The 20652-nt window shown below is 40.2% G+C and overlaps 1 protein-coding gene across 7 annotated transcripts in view; it reads right to left on the bottom strand.

The window, feature by feature from the left end:
* The window catches only part of EBF1 (EBF transcription factor 1), a 261978-nt gene that overhangs the window by 73655 nt on the left and 167671 nt on the right, over nucleotides 1–20652 (bottom strand). For 4 of the 7 annotated variants that reach the window (XM_065734684.1, XM_065734686.1, XM_065734689.1 and 1 more), the window contains one exon: nucleotides 16005–16146. In XM_065734684.1, the coding sequence (XP_065590756.1) occupies nucleotides 16005–16146 (142 nt within the window). The remainder of the gene's footprint in view (nucleotides 1–16004; nucleotides 16147–20652) is intronic. The other 3 variants (XM_065734687.1, XM_065734688.1, XM_065734691.1) reach the window with 1 other exon arrangement.

Below are 20652 nucleotides of genomic sequence, written 5' to 3'. Positions count from 1 at the left end.
AATTGCATGAGGAAATCCTTCTCTCTGGGCATAGCTACCTGCCTCAAACAGCAACCAGACAGAAGCAGACATCCTCAGGAGCGCTGAACATCTGAATTCATCGGTTCAATGAGCTATCAGTACAAGTCCCCCCCAAACATTCATTAGATCCATAATGAGGGACCTGCGCCTATAAACAGAGATAGCTTTTTATCCCCCAACAGAAATGATCTATTCCACTGATAGAAAACAGAGGCAAGGGGAAAAAAAAACATATTTACCACAAAGTTTATGGGTGGCCTTGGGATAGGGGTTAATTGAGCTCAGAGGTACATTTCCACCGAGGTGAATTAGTGGGATGCACAGCTATCAGCAGGGCTCTGGGACTGCTCTTCTTTAGCTTCTGAAACGTATTTGCACTATGATTAATATCCAGTTTGTGCTAGTGACTGTAAGAATGACCTCGCCTGCAGTCTTTATCATGAAGTGTGGTTTCATTCTCTATTATTCCATAGATGAGGCTCTGACAACAGTTGCTGCATCACAACAGGAGTTTAAATGATGGGGTACGTGCTTTTATTTTTCTTCTCTTTGAGGGTATTGTGACATGCAAGGAAAGCCACATAAAGCCAGTTAAAATTGGGATTCCAGAAACAGAGAATTTATAACTCATCTTAGCGAAAGTACTGGAGTTAAATTTAATTTTCCATTTTTTTTTCCCTTGGATCAAACCTAATTCCAAGCTAACTAGATACATGATCCACAGATTAAGCCACAGCTTATGGGTCTGATCCTGCAACCTGTTAACCACTTTCACCTAACTACCAATTTTCAGATCAAGACAAATCAGTATTAAGCACTCAAAACCATGACTTATTCAAGTTGTGTTTCAGCAAACCACTTAAGTGTTTATAAGCCCCGCTGAAGAACTTGGGTAGAACTGAATTTTTAAGGTAGCTGAGCAGTGCTCTGAGCAATGCTGCCAAGAGCTGTGTAATGAATATGGAAATGGGTTCTACCATTTCACGTGGATGCAGTAGTACAAACTGGGATTTCTACAGCTTTTCTGTATTGTGTGATCTACCCTCATGTACCCCAGAAATCACGTAGAGGCTGCACCTCTGAGCAGGACAGTGCTCAAGAATGACTTGAGCCTAAATTCCTTTCCCATGGCATCAGGAACTGAAGGTGTACACTGGAGTACATCCAACAGACACTTGCTGGAATGCTGAAGGCCCTTCTGGTCAGCATTGCCGGTTTGGCGAGGCATATTAATTCTCTAAAAGGGGAAGAAAACATGTCTTTCCTTCTCAAATTATAGATTTACATAGGTTTTATATGGGGGAGTAGGGTTATCCTATTTGCCATTGTTTGCTGTTGATTCTCCACATTAAGCACTTGAGCAAATCTATCTCATCATGGGAAATGGGGGTTTTTCTGGGGTGTTTTTTCAATACTGAAAATTACCAATTTCAAAAATTTTCAGTCTGATAAAATAAACCAAATAATTGGGAGAGGGGTTGAGTTTGCTTTGGGGGAGTTTGGTTTTGTAGCTTGTTTCCTTTTCATAAATAATTTTCTCGTTCCTATTAAGCAGAAGTAGCTATCTTCTGCTGACTACTTCAAGTATACTGAAAAAGAATGAAATCTAAAAATCTTCTGTGTCAGTGCAATGTTACCAAGGCCAGTCCAGAGTGGAGCTTTACCCAGCACAAGCAGTGAAAAGCAACTGAAGTTTACTGAATGGTCTGCATGGAAAAAGTCCACAGGACTGACCCAAAGGGTTCATCATGGGCACTTCAGGGAAAGGGACTGTGGCAGTCTTTTTTACAATATCGTTCCAGAGCATCAAGTCTTCATTCTTAAGCTAAACAATGCATTTGCTGTTTATCCTAATAAAGTGATGATCTTCCTGCTTTCCTTTGCCATACTGCAGCCTGCTCTCTCTCCTATTCTCTCCTGACAATAAGCAGCTGCTGTGCAGGAAACAGGGTAACAGAGGTTTCCCCCTCAAGGAGATAATTCATACAGCTTTATGCAGTGCAGGCATGAGGATGTAATGCCCCACCGCCCCTTCCTTGTAGCATCTCGATATTTGGGATTTACCATTTGCAAGCCTTAAAGATTACAATGCCCTGCTGAAAATGGAAACCTCCCTCTGGTTTTGTGACGCCTGCACTGGGTGAAATCACTAAGCCAAAAATACATGCATGGTGCATTCCCTCCAGGTGGGGGCAGGGAGGGAAGACCGCCTTTGTTTCTGTTTTAATGTACTGAAATTAAAGGCACTGGCTGTGATTTTCTGCCTAACAGTTTGGATGCTCAGTTCCCATCAATGGGAATTGAAAATGTAGATTACCTGGTGTAATATTCCACCTCCAATCAATACCGAAAGCCATTGCCTCTCTTTTATCTTTGCTGATGCCTCAGCTAGCAAAGTTGCATTTCACCAAGTCCTCTGTGTTTCTTTCCTTCAGAACATCCAAAGCTTTCAGTTGTTGACCATTTCCTGAAACATGATTGCATGGAAAAGGGAGGCAATCCTGAATAATAAGGGGTGTGTTGCAAAAAAAAAAACCCAAACCACTCTGCACTCTACTTACTTAAAACATTTCCATAAAAAATAATAACCATAATCTCATATAATTGCAAGAGTTGCATGTTCATTCATTCTTTTCAAGTCACACAGGAATTTCTGAAGTTTACTTGTTTGGTTTTGACTTCTGGAGGTACTTCTTGCCTTCCAGAAATTAATAAAGCAGTGTGAGTCCTTAGCATCTCACTGCCAGTTGGTAAAACATGACCTCCAAAAGGAAATTCCGTCATGTTTGTTTGGCAAATAATAAATTCTCCAAGAAAAATGTACTGTTGCAAAAACACTTGAAAATGTCATTATTCAACATGCAGCTTCAAACAAAATATATACATACGTTAATAATATATATATACTTATTATTGAAATATATATGCTACATCAAGAAGCCTAATAATTTTATTGTACTATTTTTTTTATGGAGCATTCTGACTTCTTATTTCAGAATCAGATTTGCATCTCAAACTTTATTTGAAAGGAAGAAAAAGAAATTTCAAGCCAATTTCAAGCTATAATTTTTGCATTCATCATTTTTGCCCCAAAGTTAGAAGGTTATTACTCTGAGTCAGCCACAAAGTGCCAGCTGCGGCTGGCCTTGACCGTGCATAGCACTGAAGCAGCTCTTCAGCTCCAGGGCTGCCCCCTGTCACCACAGGCAGAGCAGTTGTGCCAGGGACATACGCACACTGGATCGGAAGGACAAACAGAGCACCCAAAAATATCACATAGGACACACAAAGCCTTGGCAGTGCTTCTATCTCCACAACTGGCGAAAGACCTACGTGCCAACTAGGTGACTGCTGATGCATGTGTTCTTCTATCAGGGATGGATGGGCATGCTTTGTCCCCACAAAATACTTCACAATAGCCTCCAAAATTAATGCACCTCTGCTTCCATTCAAGGTACATGAGAGTCACTCAGAAAGGTTGAGGAACAGTATGTTTCTGAAAGACAGGAAACTGAACACATGCAGGGCACTATGGTGTGATATATGCATAGGACTGCAGTGCTTTATATGAAGGTGTGCCTTAAAAGCTGCATTAGTAAAACAGTGAAAAAATCCTATATCCCCTGTTTCACTTCCAACTGTTTCATATTGATTTATCTTCTGTTGATAAAGTTACAGGGCCCTGCTAAGCCAATATGACTATTTGAAAAACAATAAGTACGTCCAGAAAGGAGACTGCATCTGTTTAAGTGCACTAAAGTTTAAAAATAATTGCACTGATGCAATTCCTGGGTGAGAATGAAGCCAACCTTGCAAATGGAAGCCCGAAATGCGTAAAATAAGTCAACCCTAAAAGTATGTCAAAACAAACATCACTGCATAGCTCGCATACCCTACTAACTGCCTGGTCTCTCTGCTGCTCACTGGGGTCCTGAACCAGCAAAGTCTTTCAGAGGATGAGATCCAGCATTTGCTTAACGTGAGCCCTGTGGCTTACTGTTTTGCTGAATCTCAACCCAGCAGAAAGGCAGGTGGGCAATATTTTTAAATTCGTCTTTTGTTTCACCATTACTGTGGATTAATTCCCTTGATTATCTGATGATGCAGAGTGGAATTGAGGGTAATATGCAAACTGGAAAAAAAAATTCTTCATATTCCTTAATAAAACTGTGAATATCTCACATTAAAATCTTTCCAGAGACAGAATACAGGATTGGACAAAAGCTCCCAAGTCACAACATCTAGTCCCTGGAAGACGTAACAGTCCCAGCATCCTGAGTGCCACAGAAGCAACCCTTACTGTTCAGAGACACACAGGATCGTTATGGCCATGCTGGCAAGATTTAGCCAAAGATGCTCTGCAATATGGAGAAATTATCCTAAATGAAATGCAGAGCTTCATCTAAACCTAAATGGTCACTACCCCAAATTAAATATTAGTACTGATTAAATCTAAATCTACCCCCCAAAATCAGTTATAAGCTCCCTGGTATATTACATGGCACAACAGTACGAAGTTCACCTGACATAGATTCCACAACAAATAATTTATTTCATCCAGCTAAAAACAGAAGCCTGGACTAAAATTAGTTTCTAGCTGAAGTCTCTTTGTTCTGCAGAACTGAGAAAGTCTGCCCACAACAGAGACCTTGCAGTAATGGCCTTTCAGAAACAAAATAGCTGATGTAGAAACGCAAAGCAGTTGCGGCAGAGACGAGGAACGCCTGTAATCCAGTTACTCCAAGGAAAATTCAAGTACCTTAAGAGTTCTTATTCCCTGTCTGATTTCTCTCACAGTCACAGGCTGCTCCGTGATGCAATTTTCTGGAGCCTGAAAATCATAAAGTAAATATGAACAAGCCTAGTGGAAAATCTCTGACGCTAATCTTGGCCTACGTCGTATTTTTAACAGGCACTGAATGCGTGCGCCGGATTATCCAGATGGCCATACAGGAATCATCCTGATAGGATTAAACCTTTGTGCCGAACTCTGCTCCATCTGTTCTCACAGGTCTGCCTACCACTATCAGAATACGAATGTTCAGCCTATGTCAGCACCATGGCTGGATGCTCCTCCTACCACGCACCCACATGTGTGCACACACAGCCTCGAGTACTCGATTAGTAATGTGAGATGAAGTTAGTCTGAAGTTTACCGCTAAAGAAACATATTGGTTTTATTACTCGTTTGAAGAGCAAAGTATGCAGCATCTAAATTCAAACAAAAAAGCATTTCTGTTGTTGTTCTGGGACTTGTTCAATTCATTAAACCATAATACTGCCATAAATTTATAGATGAAGGCATGACTAAATGTAAAGCAGCAAGGCTCTTCATCTTTGAAATCTATTAGTGAGTGAGAATGTACGACACAATTGCACTTTGAAGATATCATGGTTAAATATTCCAGATTAAAAAACAGCAACAACGAAACACATGCGCGCACACAGCGTTGGTAGCTGTTATGCGTATCCTGATCCAGTCACAGGCCAAGAACAAAAAAGTAATAATCACTCCCAGTACAAGGAAAGCTTATTCCCATTAATGTTGCTTTCCGCTTTTATTATCTATTAATGACAGTCTACTGCATTCATTATTGCAGCCTGCCAGATGCAGCAAAGATCCATATTCATCATGTGCAGAAATTGTGCTCAGGCTGTCTCGGTGATGGGTTACAGAGGGCTGCCAACAGAGACCCACGTCCTACAGAGGGCTTCGGGCTTCCAGGCCAAGGAAAAGGGCATCCCAGTGATCCGAGGGCTTCACCTCACCTCACCACACTGCTGTCCTGGTCAGAAATACACTACAAACTAACGATTACCTAGGTCAGGAAACGAAGTAATTTCATCATGACTCCTCTTATTGTTATTTGGGAGGTTTGTCTCAGGAACGCGATACAATGCTCAGCCTGTGTTTGGGATGGCAGCAGGACAGCGATGGAGGCAACCTGCACCAAATCTCAAGCAGAATCCCCGCCCGCACTGCAAAGACTGAGACCCTCTTGTCATTTCCTCCTCTGTTCTTTGTGCAAGCATCCCCTCCCAGCCATTTCAGCTTTACTTGCAAAAACACCGGCATAAAAATATATTTATAGTTTGTAGTATCTGCCCAGCAATGACACTACATAAAACCAGCACGCTGAAAATCTGAGGAGTGAATACTTTGGACTCAAGCCTACAAATGCTTAGAGAAGTTGTTCTTTCAATGTGTCTGATAAAGTCATCCTATGTTTATTTATTTCGGGCCATATTCAGGCCACCTACTTCAGGCACTGCAGCATGAGAAAAGTCAGACTCCAGCTCTGGCTGTGTGAGTCAGGCTGCCTAAATTAGCATCTTCGTTCCTTTATATGATGAGCAGAAATGGGCAGAAAACTCTGGATGACTGGAGACCTCAGAGCTCCTCCTTGGCTTCCAAAAGCACAGAGGGACCTCAGCTTAGGTAGGAAGCAGCCCTGTAAGAAATACTATGAAATACTTAGCAGCTGATACTGAACCTCTATGTTTTTCAGTGGACACTTCTGTCTGCCTCGATGAGGAGACAGCACCCACAGATCCTTAAGGTTATAACCCCATCAGGTTTCCTGCTGCATGAGATATTTTTCCCCAATGGGCTCCTAACATGTGACTTTACCATGAAGGGCCAAACCTCAACAGATATATTTTCCCCTCTCTATCTCCTCAAAGTGCTCAGGAAGTCAAGTGATGCTCTCACCTGAATGCACTATGGCAAAGCACAGTGACCTCAAACCCCAACCCACAAAATGAAGCTGCAGTTCTGAGAGACAAGCATTGTGGTCAGTCCTGCCGTTTACCACAGTGTTCTGGTCTCCTCTCAGCAAAAATCAGATAACACCAAGCCTATGAATTCCATAAGCAAATTCAGGCTTTCAGCAAACAGAAGCTAAGCTGTACTTGCAGTCCCCAATAGCAGGGGAGATTCAGAATGTCTGCTGCCTTTGTACAGCACAGACTGGGACCTCTGTGGGAAATACATACTGCTCAGGCATCGAGTAGGTATAAAAGCCCCAGGAAAGTTCCCACAAAGCCATAATGATAAGGTATTAACCAAACATAATTAATTCTGATTTTCCTTCTAATCCTACTGCTAATAGACACTGGAGTGGTAATACATTAAAAAATACATGGGTTCCTGCAGTATTTGGGATCAGGTTTTTGGAAGCCACCAGCTATCCAGTATTTCCAAACTCACTAACCACCTAAATTCAGCTTCAGGCACCTTGCTGCTTTGGAAGCTTGGCTTTACGTCCACGAAATCTACCAAAGATTGCTTTGGATTATCTATGTTTTGGGCTGATCATCTGACCTGCAGAACCATCCGTTCAGAAGGTCCTAAGCACTCACTTCACGAAGGTCATGCCTTGTTGAGCATCTCAGTGCCCCCTTGCACCTTGACTTTCAGGCCTAAATGCTTAAAGTATTTTTGAGAAATAGATTCCAACTGCTGTACTTCAGACAAGCTTTTCAAATACCTTTTTCTTGATCTTTTTAATAAACATCCTAACCCTACCCACTTCAGTCAATGAGGTCATAAACCAACACTGCTTATATTACAGTCACTTTTCACACTAAGGGTTCATTTTGTCACAAAGAGAACTATAAATTCATGGAACGAAGGTGGGAAGCAGAAAGAACTAATTGTGACACACAAAGCTTTCTGGTTATGCTCAGCAAACAGCTTGGGCTGAGATTTTCAAAACCAGGTTATGAAGTTGTACCGCTGCCTTTAATGAAAGCACGCTTTCCTCAGTGCTATGCACTCCTGAAAATCTTGTATTCTGGATTTGGGCCAAACACACTCCATTCCAATATTAATTATTAGCAGCTTATTTTTATTCTTTATTACGAACATTAATAATTTTCAGATGGCAACTCAGATTAGAATAACCATTCCAAACAACCCACCGTGGTGGGTTCCATTTTGTGCAACATTTTCCTGGTTTACACTATTAAATCATTTCCTTGAAAGCAGAGGAGCTTTGTCAAACACTCATTTCACTGAGGAAATGCTCAGCAGGCACCCCGTGACCAGCAGTAACAGAGAGACTTGCATGCTCACGCTGTTCCTGGTTCAGTGAGAAAACACAAGGAGAGATGCAAAATTACTGAGTTCATTATTTGTGCAGTTATTTTCATCTATGCAAAACTTGAATTCTTAAGATTGTCAGCATTCAGCTGGTTGTTATCTCTGGGCATAATGAGAATGGAGACTTTTCATAACCACCGACTGCATTGGTCTGTTCAAACACCAGGTGCTTAGTGTGAAATATTTGGAAGAGTCCAGATATCTGCAGACTGCCTTGAACACCATTCTTCAATGGTCACGACCTTTGACAATATATTCTGATAAACTCTCAAATAAAAAATCACAGGTTTTTGGCCTTAACATACAAATCACAGTTCACAAAATCCTCTCCCTTGTACTCTGCCTGTATCAGTAAGTGGAGTAAAAAAGCACCTTTTTTCAACATAACAACAAACGTTCCCTATAACAGAACAATTAAGGTAGAGGAATTTGTTTAGAAATAACATCAACCCTATCACAATAACTTAATGTCTTGTCATTTACTAATGTGCACATTTTGGAAGGTTAGAAAAATAATATTTGGGAAAACTTCACTGCTGTACAGTGCAATATCTAGCAAGTATTTCCATAATCCTAATGTCATTCTTCTCCCCTATGATGCCATTGTATTGGTGACACAGCGGCCAGCAAAGCAAATTGAAATGTAATGAATGCTCATTAGCTATGAACATTCATTGCCTATTTGAGTGCTACTGAATGTTCTCCTATATTAGCAGCTGTGCAGTTCCTGCCAAACAGAGCATCTAAGGTTTTCCTATATGCATTTCTGTACTCTGATTCCTCTGAGGTCTGGAGAAAAACCTCAAACCCTCAGAAGGCGGTTGGTCCAGCTCTCCAAATAAGAGTCAGCTCTCACGATGGTTGGAGAATTTCCATCTGAACTTTTCTCCCTTATCTGCTGTAACAAAACAGATATTTTTATACAAATCTCTTTCAAATTTTAATGTGTTTAATGCCAGTTTTCCCCACGGCTTTTTTGTTGTTGTTGTTGTTTTGTTTGTTTTGGGTTTTTTTTAACAATTTTGGGAGCACAGTCCTGAGAGTTCCTCTGGGAAATTCACAAAACATCATCTGTCTTCATACAGGTACTATTTGTCACTAATTCATGACAATCTTGCAATTGTAGAGGGTAACAACATATTACAGCATGACACCATTTAGATATTTGGGGGAAGGGTTGTTTTCTTTTTTATGTATTTGAAAAGTACAAAGAGCAGCTGCTTATGGGTAGAAACTGCTACACCTTATCTTTTCAAAATCAAAGTTTCTCCAGCTCCCATTGACATTTTTTTTTCCTTCTTCCATTTGATGTGACACTAGATCCAGTAAGTCCAGTAAGTGACAGTCTAGCAGGAATCCTTTCTAACTATGGCAATTTGGAGAACCCAGACTTGACTATTCAGGAGACATTACCATGGCCATTATGTTGGAGCAACCCTTCCTGCAGGGCTAAAATATTTCAGATGGTCTCTCTAAAGTCTCCTGTGACGTGGAACAGCAGCATTTGTACATCCATGTTATGAGATTATGTTTAAATAATTAAAACTTTCACAAGCTCAAAACTCCAACCTCAGAAAATATTTAAAGCCTAATGGTAGAACAGAAGATCTGGATTCTCCATGCAAAAATGAGACTTTAAAAATCTGTTTCTAGAGGATTAGCCTTGTTTTTCATTTATCCTCAAACTAAAAATATATTTTGAAGCATCAAAATTGCTTCCACCAGATAGTCTAAACTTTTAAGTCTCTCTCTTTAATGTCTGATTTATGACCCAGACAAATAGGTTTTTTGCTTTCTCTTTAATGTAACTGGTCAGGAGAAGGGCAGCTCCATCCACCCACCAGTTCTTAAGAAATTCTCAGTAATGGACAAAGAGGAAGCAGGGGTATGGGCCTGCAGACAGAAACACAGCTCTGGTAAGTATAGCAAAAATTCATCAGAACAATTTGATGGTTCACAATTTAGTTAACACATTTTGGAGCTGTGTGAATCACAGCTCTGCTGTGTTTTGCTAACCTGATGGTCTGTGTTTTCACTCCCAAAGGGATCATCATGATTACACAGCCTGGGATCCTATACAGCACCAGTCAGGGAACCTCACCCCACAAATCCAAAGTGAGAAATTGCTCAAGCCCATAACCTTCCCCTGACCTGACATATACCACTAGGGAAGAGATCAGATCTAGACTTAATATTTGCAGACTGCAGAGCATCCACCGCAGTTTTGGCAACTTGTTTCACAGGTCCATAGTGTTAAAATCTTGTTGAGATCATATTGGAGTCTTTATTTCCCTAGAAATTCTCTGAAGTGCACCACCTTAACTTTCTGGTTACGTTTTGTCTCTTCAGAGGAAATCTAGTTCCATTGGAGTACACATACTGGACTAATCCACCCCTCGTGTGTTCACTTATATTAGAAACATGCAGTAAGACCACAGGGCAGTGAAGAGGTTAATATTATACATTCAGTGAGGTCAAGCTCCAAGAACACATAACAAGCCATTATGTAAAAAATTGCCTGAATTTATGAGTCACTGCATTTATGAAGGAACCAATATGAGAAAGACAACTTGGCAAAAGTGGAGAAAATTATTTCCAGCTTGAAGTTTTGAAATCCTTCAGTATATCAAGGCTCACTTGCTGTTATTACTATCTATGTTGTGCAATGTTCTGAAAGTCACATTTTTTCCCCTTGTGTATGCATAGAGATGTCCAACAACCCAAGGTATTCTTCCCTCATAGAAAATAAATTAGAAAACAAACATAACTCAGAATAACATACAAGATCCCCTCAAGAAGAGTGGTAGAATCCTAATACTTTTTTTCAATATTTTCCTTCTAAATAATAAATCAAGCAAACTGCATTTCTCTATATGGAATGGTATCTTGCAGAAAAAGCCTGTGTGTTTGTATTTTTCAGATAATCACAAAAACATTCCTAAGTGAGGCAGTGAGATTTAACAGGTGCCTCCATCCATAGATGCAATGAGGCAAAATGAAAGTTCCTTTGTTTAAGCTTGGCTGGTTTGTGAATGCAGTAGCCCCTAACTTTGATTAACAAGTTGGACCTGTATCATTTGAGTGGTAAAATGCAATAAGTTTTGAAGATTAAACTTCTTTCTCAACTAAATATTTTTGCCTTCAGTCAGTATTCTGTGCATGTGCCTCCTATATTATCTTGGATTGCCTGAGTGGGCAGGATTGGCAAGAAAAGCTCCATAAAACCCCATGGCTGAGGAAAGGGTTTACCAAATATACCCAGCTGAGGCACAGCAACTACTGCTCTCCATTAATGTACATTTTGCACCTGCAGATAGCAAACAGTCTGAATCATTTATTACTATCACAAACTAAAACAACATAGTGAAAGCTTGGCGGCCTCACGTGCTGTAACACAGAGACCAAATAATGCAGCAATACACAATTCCCAGTATAAGGCAGCCACTGGAATGGCTTTGTTGATATACTGATCTAGTTTAGATAGACATGGACTGATTTAAATGTATTCCATCCTAAAACAATGGCAGGACACTGCTTTAGAAATAACAGTTGTCTTTGCTTCCATCAGCACATCCTGGTATCATGCCTCATCATTTTTTCCTCTCTCTACCTAGAATCTTTCCTCTTCTGTTGCTGAGCTAACTCAGCACCAAGCCACCAGCAAACCTCACCACACCTAGTTCTTCAGTGCTCTCCTATAGAGGAAGAGTAGGAAGGGGAAAAAAAGAAATCAAACTGTCCCTTTAAAATAACAAGCATTTAAGCTGCTTGTCAGTCATCTTTCTGACAAGGCCACTTGAATGTATTCAGGAATATTTGCATAAATGCTCACAGTGAGTTCACTGTGGCAGCTAGCACTAATGGTACATAAAGTAATTTAGTCACTTTTCTTAGGCATCCTGTCAGGGTGATAAGCACCCCCTTCTTTGCCTTGTTGCATATTAGATCATTAGATAATAAAGTGTTAGAACATGCAAACTGACAGGGTCTCAGAGACTATCATTTTTCGAGGGCACTGCATTCTGCCAGTGAGAAAAAATAATAGAGAAACTGATGCTGCAATTGTCTTTACATTCGTGTAGAGCCATGGAAAGATTTGGGGGGAATAAAGAATTTTTACTTTGTGGTGATAAGAGAGTTTTAACTGAAAACGTTGCAGATATCTGCAGTGGTGGACTCCATGCTGGGTTATTGCAAACCCTGTCAGAATTCCCCCTTCCATAAGCCAGTCATATAAATTGAATTGGAAAGGTTTTCCCTTTAAAATTGACACCCTGGAACGAACTACAAACTGAAACGTATTCTAATGGTTGGGACCTCTTGGCTCTTCCCTACGTATCTCAATATACGTGCACAATTCATAAAGGTCAACCACACCAGTCTTCTGGTTTACCATAAACATAAAACAAGAGAGGATCCACCTATTTGTGAATGAAAAAGTGATAATTACAAAAACCACAGATTGCTCTGGCTTACCCTATTTATACCACAGAGAGATGTATGAAGTAATTGGGCCATGCCAACTATTAGTCTTGAAAGATATAGAGGCATGCTACAAAAAGGAACTTCAGTGCCTGGCAAGCAAGATATAAATAGAGATGTGTTGGATGTCCCAAAAATAATCCCAGCTACTTGCTGATGAAATGGTAAAAACCCAAATGTAGAGACACCAAGCTCCTGAGCAGCTCAACACGTAAAGCTTCCTTTCTAGATTTTTGGAATAAAGAGTCGTTTTTTTTGGTTTTTTTTTTGCAACTCCATATTTAAAAGTAGCATGTCCCAGTACAGCTTTGTAAGGAAAAATAAGCTAGGGATCATCTACCAAAGCAGGCAGCCAGCACGCTTCCATACACCTTCTCTCCCCTCAGTCTCAGCCCCCTTGAAGTTAGGCATTCATCACTTTCGTGGTTAGATATTTGATTTAAAGAGTCAAATATCTAGAAAAGTACACATTTGGTCAAGGACATACCATAGTTAAACACCAGCATTTCAAAACCTACAATCAGAAAGACGCTCAGCAAAGCAGCAAACCAGAGACAAACAAGCCATGACTCTAGTCGTTTCCAGTTCAGCATTTACAAATACTGTTCAGGGCAATCTGTCCTCCCCCTGAGGGAGGCAGGAAACTGGAAAGAGCAAAGACAAACAAGCTGTCTCTTCTACTTACACTTGAAGATATTATTCAAGATAAAAATTCCAAAACCAAAAGGATAAGAATACACTTCATGACTCAAAGTAAAACTAAAAATTTGTTTCAGTGGAGGAAACTCTGATCTATTCCAACAGGTCTAAAGTTCCTGGTGGCTGCCCAAAATCCAACAACGTTAAGCCCAGTTGAGACTTTTCCCACTTTTTCTCATTCAGTTAAGTGTTTTAGACATTCAATACTGACATTTAAAACAGTTACTGGACTTTTTTTTGCATCTCTTGGACAGAAATATGCACAGAATTCCTGGAGAGCTGGATTGAAGGATTTAGTTTAAAACGAAAGGCTCCACCAAGCCTTTGGGGAAAGTGTAATTTTGTAGGATGGAGGTTGCATTCAGAAGTAAGAATTTATTAGTGGTGTCTTTATGAGATTGCTTGAGAGGTGCCTGAGAAACTAGATTAGAAAAAAATCACCTTTCCCAAAATGTACATATGGAGATAGTTTGCAGATGTTGGCTTTTAATAGTAGCACAGTATCCACAGTTTGTCTAGCTACGCAAGCCGAGTATAGGTTTTTTTTTTCCTTTTTTCTTTTTGCTAGTAGAATCCTTCAGGTAGATAGGAGTGGGAAGGATAGATAAGTTGCGATGTTTTAACACCACACACAGAAGCAGGAACATTTACAAGTACGAGAAAGTTAAGCACTGTGCTGACCAAGAGCATTCACTGAGAAGACTGAAAGGGGAGAAAGAAGACTGCCACACTAGTAGGAATAAGTGAAAAATAAGAGTTTTGAAAGACTAGACTAAATGGAAAGATTACAAAGTTGAACACAGCAAAGCTTCTTTTCATAATGTTATGCCTCCTGCTAATTAAAGACCGAGTTCGAACATTCCTTGCAAAACTTCAGCACAAATTATGACAGTGGTTTGTTTATTAAATTAGGTTGTTGGCAGCATGAAAAAAAATTCTATAGCATGAATTATAGCTGAAAATGGCTCATAGCCTACATAAAAAGTTAGAGCTAAATAAATACAGATGTAAGTTATGTTTATATAATGAGAAACGCTGCTGAGCTAAGAATTTTAGGTTGGTAAGTGTGAATTACAGACCTGATTCTGCAAACACTTATCAATACCCTCAACTTTACTGACACAAGAAGCCTCATTGATCCCAACAAGACCATATGTGCACACAGTCTTGAATATATGCGTAAGTGCTTGCAGGACTGATGCTTGAAAGTATGAACAGAATAGAAAGCTATTTCCACAGGAATCCATCGAGTAGTAGAAACTCTCACATTTGCCCATTTCTTGCTATTAATAATTTCTTTTAACATATCTAGTGAATGTTTTTCTGAGTGGCATTCACTTTCCTGGAGAAAATTTTAATCTCGTTTCTTCAAACTCTGGAAAAATCTGTTTAATTATTCATCAGATCCTTGGCAAATTTTTGTGAAACAAAACAGCATTAAGGACCAGTGCCTTCTACACTTAACTTCAATAGAAACCCCCGCCTCCTAGAGGGAGCAAGCACCTATTGCATTAGGATTCCAAGCAGCTTTGAAGACAAAGAAATACTCTACCAAGCTGAAACCGAGAGAAGGGAAATGCCCTTTGGTTTTAGAGCCTGATTTGTCTGGTCTGGGCGGGGGAAGGTTCTTGTTTGGGGGTGGAGTTTGGGTTTTTTGTTGTTGTTGAGCTGTTTTGTGTTTTTGTTTTTTTTCCAGCAGCAGTCATCAACTTTGAGGACAAAGAGCAAAACAAAATGTTAATCAAATCCAGATTTTTCACAGAGCATTTGTACTCAACAACTCCCATTTTAAGCACCTACAATAAGCAGCAGATATTATCTTCCTGGACCAGTGGATCTTATGGAAAAGATTACAGTTTCCCGGGCTGCTTCCAGCCACACTGCCCCCATTTCACCCTTACTGATGCTCACTGTGCTTTCAGAAAAAACCAGCCAAATGGCTTTGCACCACTTATCCTTCAACCTTTTCATCAGAGTAAGCCATACTGGCAAAGAGTTATTGTTGAAACCGTTTAAGTCAGACAAACTTCTTCAGATTGAAGGAGGTTAAGGAGCAATCAGACTATCATCCTGGCTGGCATGTCTGTGGTGGAGAACAGCCTCCAGCACAGAGGAGAGGCAAGCAGCTATGGCATACAGGGAACAGGAACTGGCACAGCTAGAGCCAAAAGAGAACATTTGTCCATAGTTTGAGTAAGCAGATGAATTACCAAAAGGGCTCTGCTTTCATTTACAGAAATTCAAAGGAACAACTGGATCTCCTAGAGAGTTCTGCAGTCTATAAAAATGAGTAATCCAATCCCAAATTCAGGCACTGAGCACTTCAGAAAATACGTAACATCCTTTGCATGCACAGTCAAAAACCAAACCAATTTAGAGAAGGTCAATTTCAGGTGATGAATAGACACAACTCCCCTCAAAAAGAGCGCACCATACTTCAGTAACACACAGAACAGATTCTGCACCCGTGTTTGCCCACCAGTTTCTTTCTTCACTACATTTTGTGCTGACCTACTTGAAAAATTCCACCTTCAGTCTACGGAATTGTCTTCTCAAAGCAGAGGCCTGTCTCTTTAAGGTATCCAATCCCAAAGCCATTGATCATAACATGGCAACATGAAATCAGCAGTCAGAGACAGAAACCCAACAAAACCACATTTAAAGTAGCAACGCCAACCAATGAAAATGATGTGCCTACCATGTTCCAGATAAGAAGGCGTACCTTCCGAAGGATCGAGTCTTCGAGCTCTCCGCCCGTGCTTGGAATTGTTGTGCACAAACATATTGTCCGACACTGCCAACACATGGCCATCAACATTGACTGTCGTAGACACCACAACCTGCAAGCACAAGAGTAAATGGAGGAACATTTTGATATATACGTATGTTTTTTAAGAAGCACAGAGTGTAATAAACTCAGTTAAATAAATAACAGCTGGGAGCTGTAGAAAATTGCATAGCTATTTCACATAATAACTGGTGCTTATGCTGTACAAATCTAACAAGAGACACTATTGATGAGTGGGTCTTTGGCATCGAAAGCTTTTGATGCAGTTTTAAGTCAAATTGCAGAGCTTGTAGCTGAATGGCAGACAGCGCACTGTTAACTATCATTTTAACAAGAGGATCTTTATTAAGTATTTTTCCCCACATGTACAAGGGCAGCTGTGTTTCACCCTAAATTATCCTTCAGTTTCCATGCTGAAGTAGATAGAGCTGTTGACACTGCAAATGAGAATCAATTCAGAATAAAAGAAAACAAAAGTGCATTTTGTGAAGTTGCAATTAGAGTTGCTGCTCGTCTCCCCCCACAGACCTGCACTCTTACCTCCTCAGTACAGTCAGTTACCACAGGCTGTTGGACTGGCCCAAATTTCTCCTCAGCTCTATCTCAGTGAGTACACATAGGTGTGTTTGTATATCCATGCACGCTTGACAGTGGGGACTTGATCTGGGGAACACAACCCTATTCATCCAGCACTAGTATTATTTGTATTCCCCAACTTATCTCCATGTCAACACCTTCATTTGAGGCAAGGGGGAGGAGGTGGAGGAGCACTACCCTGGAATCAGATTCCAGTGTTTCTGTTTCACAGGGCGGCCCAGGGTGGGAAAGGAGCTGCACTGGAGGGGAGAAAATAGTTAAGTGCTGGGACCAGAGTTAAGAGACCCAGCTGCTCAGGGGGACCTCCCAACCTTGAGGCTTACAAGACACCATCCAAGCAGAAATCTCCATTCAGTTTGAGGGCACCTGAGCCACAGACTGTAGTGGAGGAAACCAGAGGGTGGACAGGGAGAGATCCAGGCTGAGCCACCAGCTAACCACCCCGGGCCTCCTTCTACCCCATTCCAACTGTGCAATACCACAGCCTTGGCTTTCATTAAGCTGTCGCCACTAAGAAAAGAAAAAACACTTCCAGGGCTTTACCCCAGCCAACACTTTGGCCTTCAGCTGGCTGCCAGCTTGCCAGGAACACACTCTGCCTTCAAGAACTTCCACTAAAACAATGAGAAGAAATGACCTACACTTCTCCTTACATTAAACAGGGAAAGGGATTAAAAACTGAAACCCACAGAGATATGTTTATTCATGCGACCTCTTACAACCAAATATAATAATTGTCTGTTAATTGCAGTTTCAGCTCCCACCTCATGCTTCGACATGTGAAACAGCAATCAGCAGCTCCTGTTTAATCCACCTATTATGTTGACTAATTAACTTTGCTCGACAGTTTATTTCTTCCTCCATTATCAGCCCCTGTCAGCCGCAAGCACACTGCCGCAAAGGGGGACCTCAGCCCTTTTGATTGATCACCGATAGATTGACATGCAGATTAATTTAATTAGAATCACCTCACTTGAGAAATGAAAGACAATGGCAAGGAGGCTAATAGATCTGCTCTTATAATGAGGCAAGCCTCCAGAGCCACGGCAGAGGATTTCTGATTTATTTTGCTGAATTCCCCAGTTGCTCTGAAAGGCTCTTGCTTTAATTGTTCTTGGTTTTGAGAGGCTTTAGCCTCTGAAGAGGTGAAATGCTTTACAAAGATTGGCAAACATTCCTTCAACTCTCTCAGGAAGCTGCTGCCTCTCAAAGTTGGTCAAATGGGGACACTTAAAGGATTGCTCACAACAATTCAATTTCATCACTTGAATTGGATTAAAAAATTTTAAACAAAAAAATTTCCACCTACTTCTGACCACCTATACAACGTATAAAAATATAAAATAAGCAAAGATGCTAAGCTGGCTGTAGGCAACCCCAAAGTTTTGTCTTTAAAAACAGAAATACAAAAGAGAATATTTTATATCTAAAGGATCTCAAAACTGTCCCTCAGAATGGCATTCCAAGCAATAGATTTTTGTGTGTGTTTTAAGTGAAAGATATTAAAATACCAAATAAATGATTCAAGAGCTCTTGCAGATGGAAATTTGAGGAAGAGAAAGCACCAAACACAGTAGGCAAAGTAAGTAAGTTCTTCTCAAATCAAACTAGGGGGAAAAAATGGCAAAAAAAAAAAAAAAAAAAGCCCTATACATAAAATTCCAAAAGGGATTTCAAAAGTAATTTATTCTTCGCATTCCTGAGGGATAGAATAAACTTTATGATATTTTCAATAAAATATGATCTTACAGTAAGTGGCTGAGCGTTTGCAATCTTATTTGTGCACTTGCAACCATCGTCAGCTCTTTGCAACTGGGATTTGGAGCCAAATCCTTAGCTGGCATTGCTTGTCATAGCCCTATGATTTATAACAGTTCCTTATCTTCTTCTAGAAGTCTACTAAGGTGCATCAGAAAACATACGCTATTGCAACCAATAATAACAACTACAATCTGAAATACAGCCTCCATTCCAAAAACCATATAGGAGCATACGTACTTCACAACAGAACTGATTAATCCTGTGCAGAAACCCAAACTTCCAAACATGCTGAGAAGTGAGGATACTAGCAATTCAAGAGCAATAACAGCAAGGCAGGTCCCAAACCTCTGAAAGATGTGTACGTAAACAGCTGTCTCTACCCATGCACCTTCCTAGGGAAGAACTATAGGAAATAATTTGTGAGGTCACTTTTATGGGTCTAGATCTCCATTCAATTTTCCCCCTACAGGTTTCTGAAATTGTCAATGCAACAGATTCTGAATTCACTAATAGTACCTCCCTACGTAACTCCTGCACAGAGTTTGATTTACTATGAAGAGACCACATTGGTGTGGTTCTTCAGTGTCGTTAGCAAAAGAAACTATAAAAGGGATCCCCAACAGAAACTGTTTCCAGTCTCAGGAAATGCAGAAAATAACCTAGTGGTTATTCTTCTGTGTCTGAAGAAAAAAAAAAAGATTATTCATACCGCACCTGTAAGAAACAGCAAATACTCTTTAATGCTTAAAACACAAAACCTCATTAATACAAGAATACTGAGGATACGGTGCACTAACAAAATATTAATACCCCTAATTATAAACAGGGAAAAAATTACAGCTTGAATATTGTGTGCTAGAGCTACGTACTTGGATTGCTACAGAGCACTTACATACTTACAAGTTCTACTCATATTTTTTAATCCAAAAAACATATGACACTCTCCTCATTTTGATTTTGAAACGACTGGGATATGTTCAAGTCAAAGCACACACTAAACCTAATTTGTGGAGAAATCATAAAATTAGGGGGAGGGGAGAGCCAAAGTAGATGTGGAATGGCCACTGAGGCATCCTAAAACACAGACCATAGCAAGAGGGAAAGGCACACTACAGTTTAATAAATGATTAATGAGGTGCTGACACATTAATGTAAGCACAGGGACAACCAGGCCTGCCAAATCTCAAACCTTTCCAAATTTTGTCAACAAAACACAGTTTTAATTTGGGACAGGCAAACACGGAAAACGATTTTGAGCTTTAGCTTCAGCCCTTCATAGATTTTGAATTTAAATCCTGTATCAACACCGGGGGAGACAGGGGTATGAAAGAAACACACTGGTTTATAACTTTGTTCAATGAAGTTGGCACTATCAACTGCATTAACGTATCATGGCTCTGTGAATTATTCTGCCTGCCATTAAATAGTTCAGTTGTGAATGCTCTGGAGCTTAGTTTAAAAAAAATATTCTGAGATCAGGAGCCTGTAGATCAAGCTATTTATCCACGTTTAGCACTCAGCCTGTTTATTTGTTATGGTACCTCACCTAATATATCAAAATTAAGCATTGCATGACTCCTCATTTTTAACCACAGCCCATTAAGCTTCACTAACTGATTAAGACATAGCGTGTTCCTTGTGCTTTCAATTTTCTCCAGTGTATGCTGAGGGCTCTGATATTTTTGTGATGTCCCCAAGATCCAGTGGAAAAGGCAGAGAAAATCTGATTAAGATGGTTTCCAGATTTAAAGCATGTTATTAGTGTAAAACCTGTAAGATTTTGGAAGAGCAGCAAATGCACGACTATGCAGAAATGGCTTGAGCAATGCATCTTTATTTTCATCACCACTTGGTGACCTCTTCCTACAATATCTTCTTTATCCTAGTAACTAGAAATTTCTCTCAATTTAACAAGACACTTAAAAACGTGCCTAACTTAAAGCACCTAAGTACAATATATTCAGTCATTTTGCTCACGTGCACAGGGCCACACCAGGCACTTAATTACCTTGTTGAATTGGGCCACAGCTCTTACCGTTATTTTCCCTTTTTTTTTTTTTTTTTGCCTTTCCCTTCTCTAGGGATGGAGCCTTGCATGTCCAAATTCCATTATCTGGGATTCATGAAGCATCATCTCTGTCTCTTATGCAAATTTGCAATAAGACACAAGTGGCTTCAATTCAAACATGAGTGGCAGCAT

This window comes from Cyrtonyx montezumae, unplaced genomic scaffold (genome assembly GCF_038088225.1).
Source record: "Cyrtonyx montezumae isolate F1298 unplaced genomic scaffold, pur_monq_1.0 scaffold_18, whole genome shotgun sequence".
NCBI lineage: Eukaryota > Metazoa > Chordata > Aves > Galliformes > Odontophoridae > Cyrtonyx > Cyrtonyx montezumae.
The sequence above is the reverse complement of the archived record's forward strand: the minus strand, read 5'-3'. Positions and strand labels throughout refer to the sequence as shown.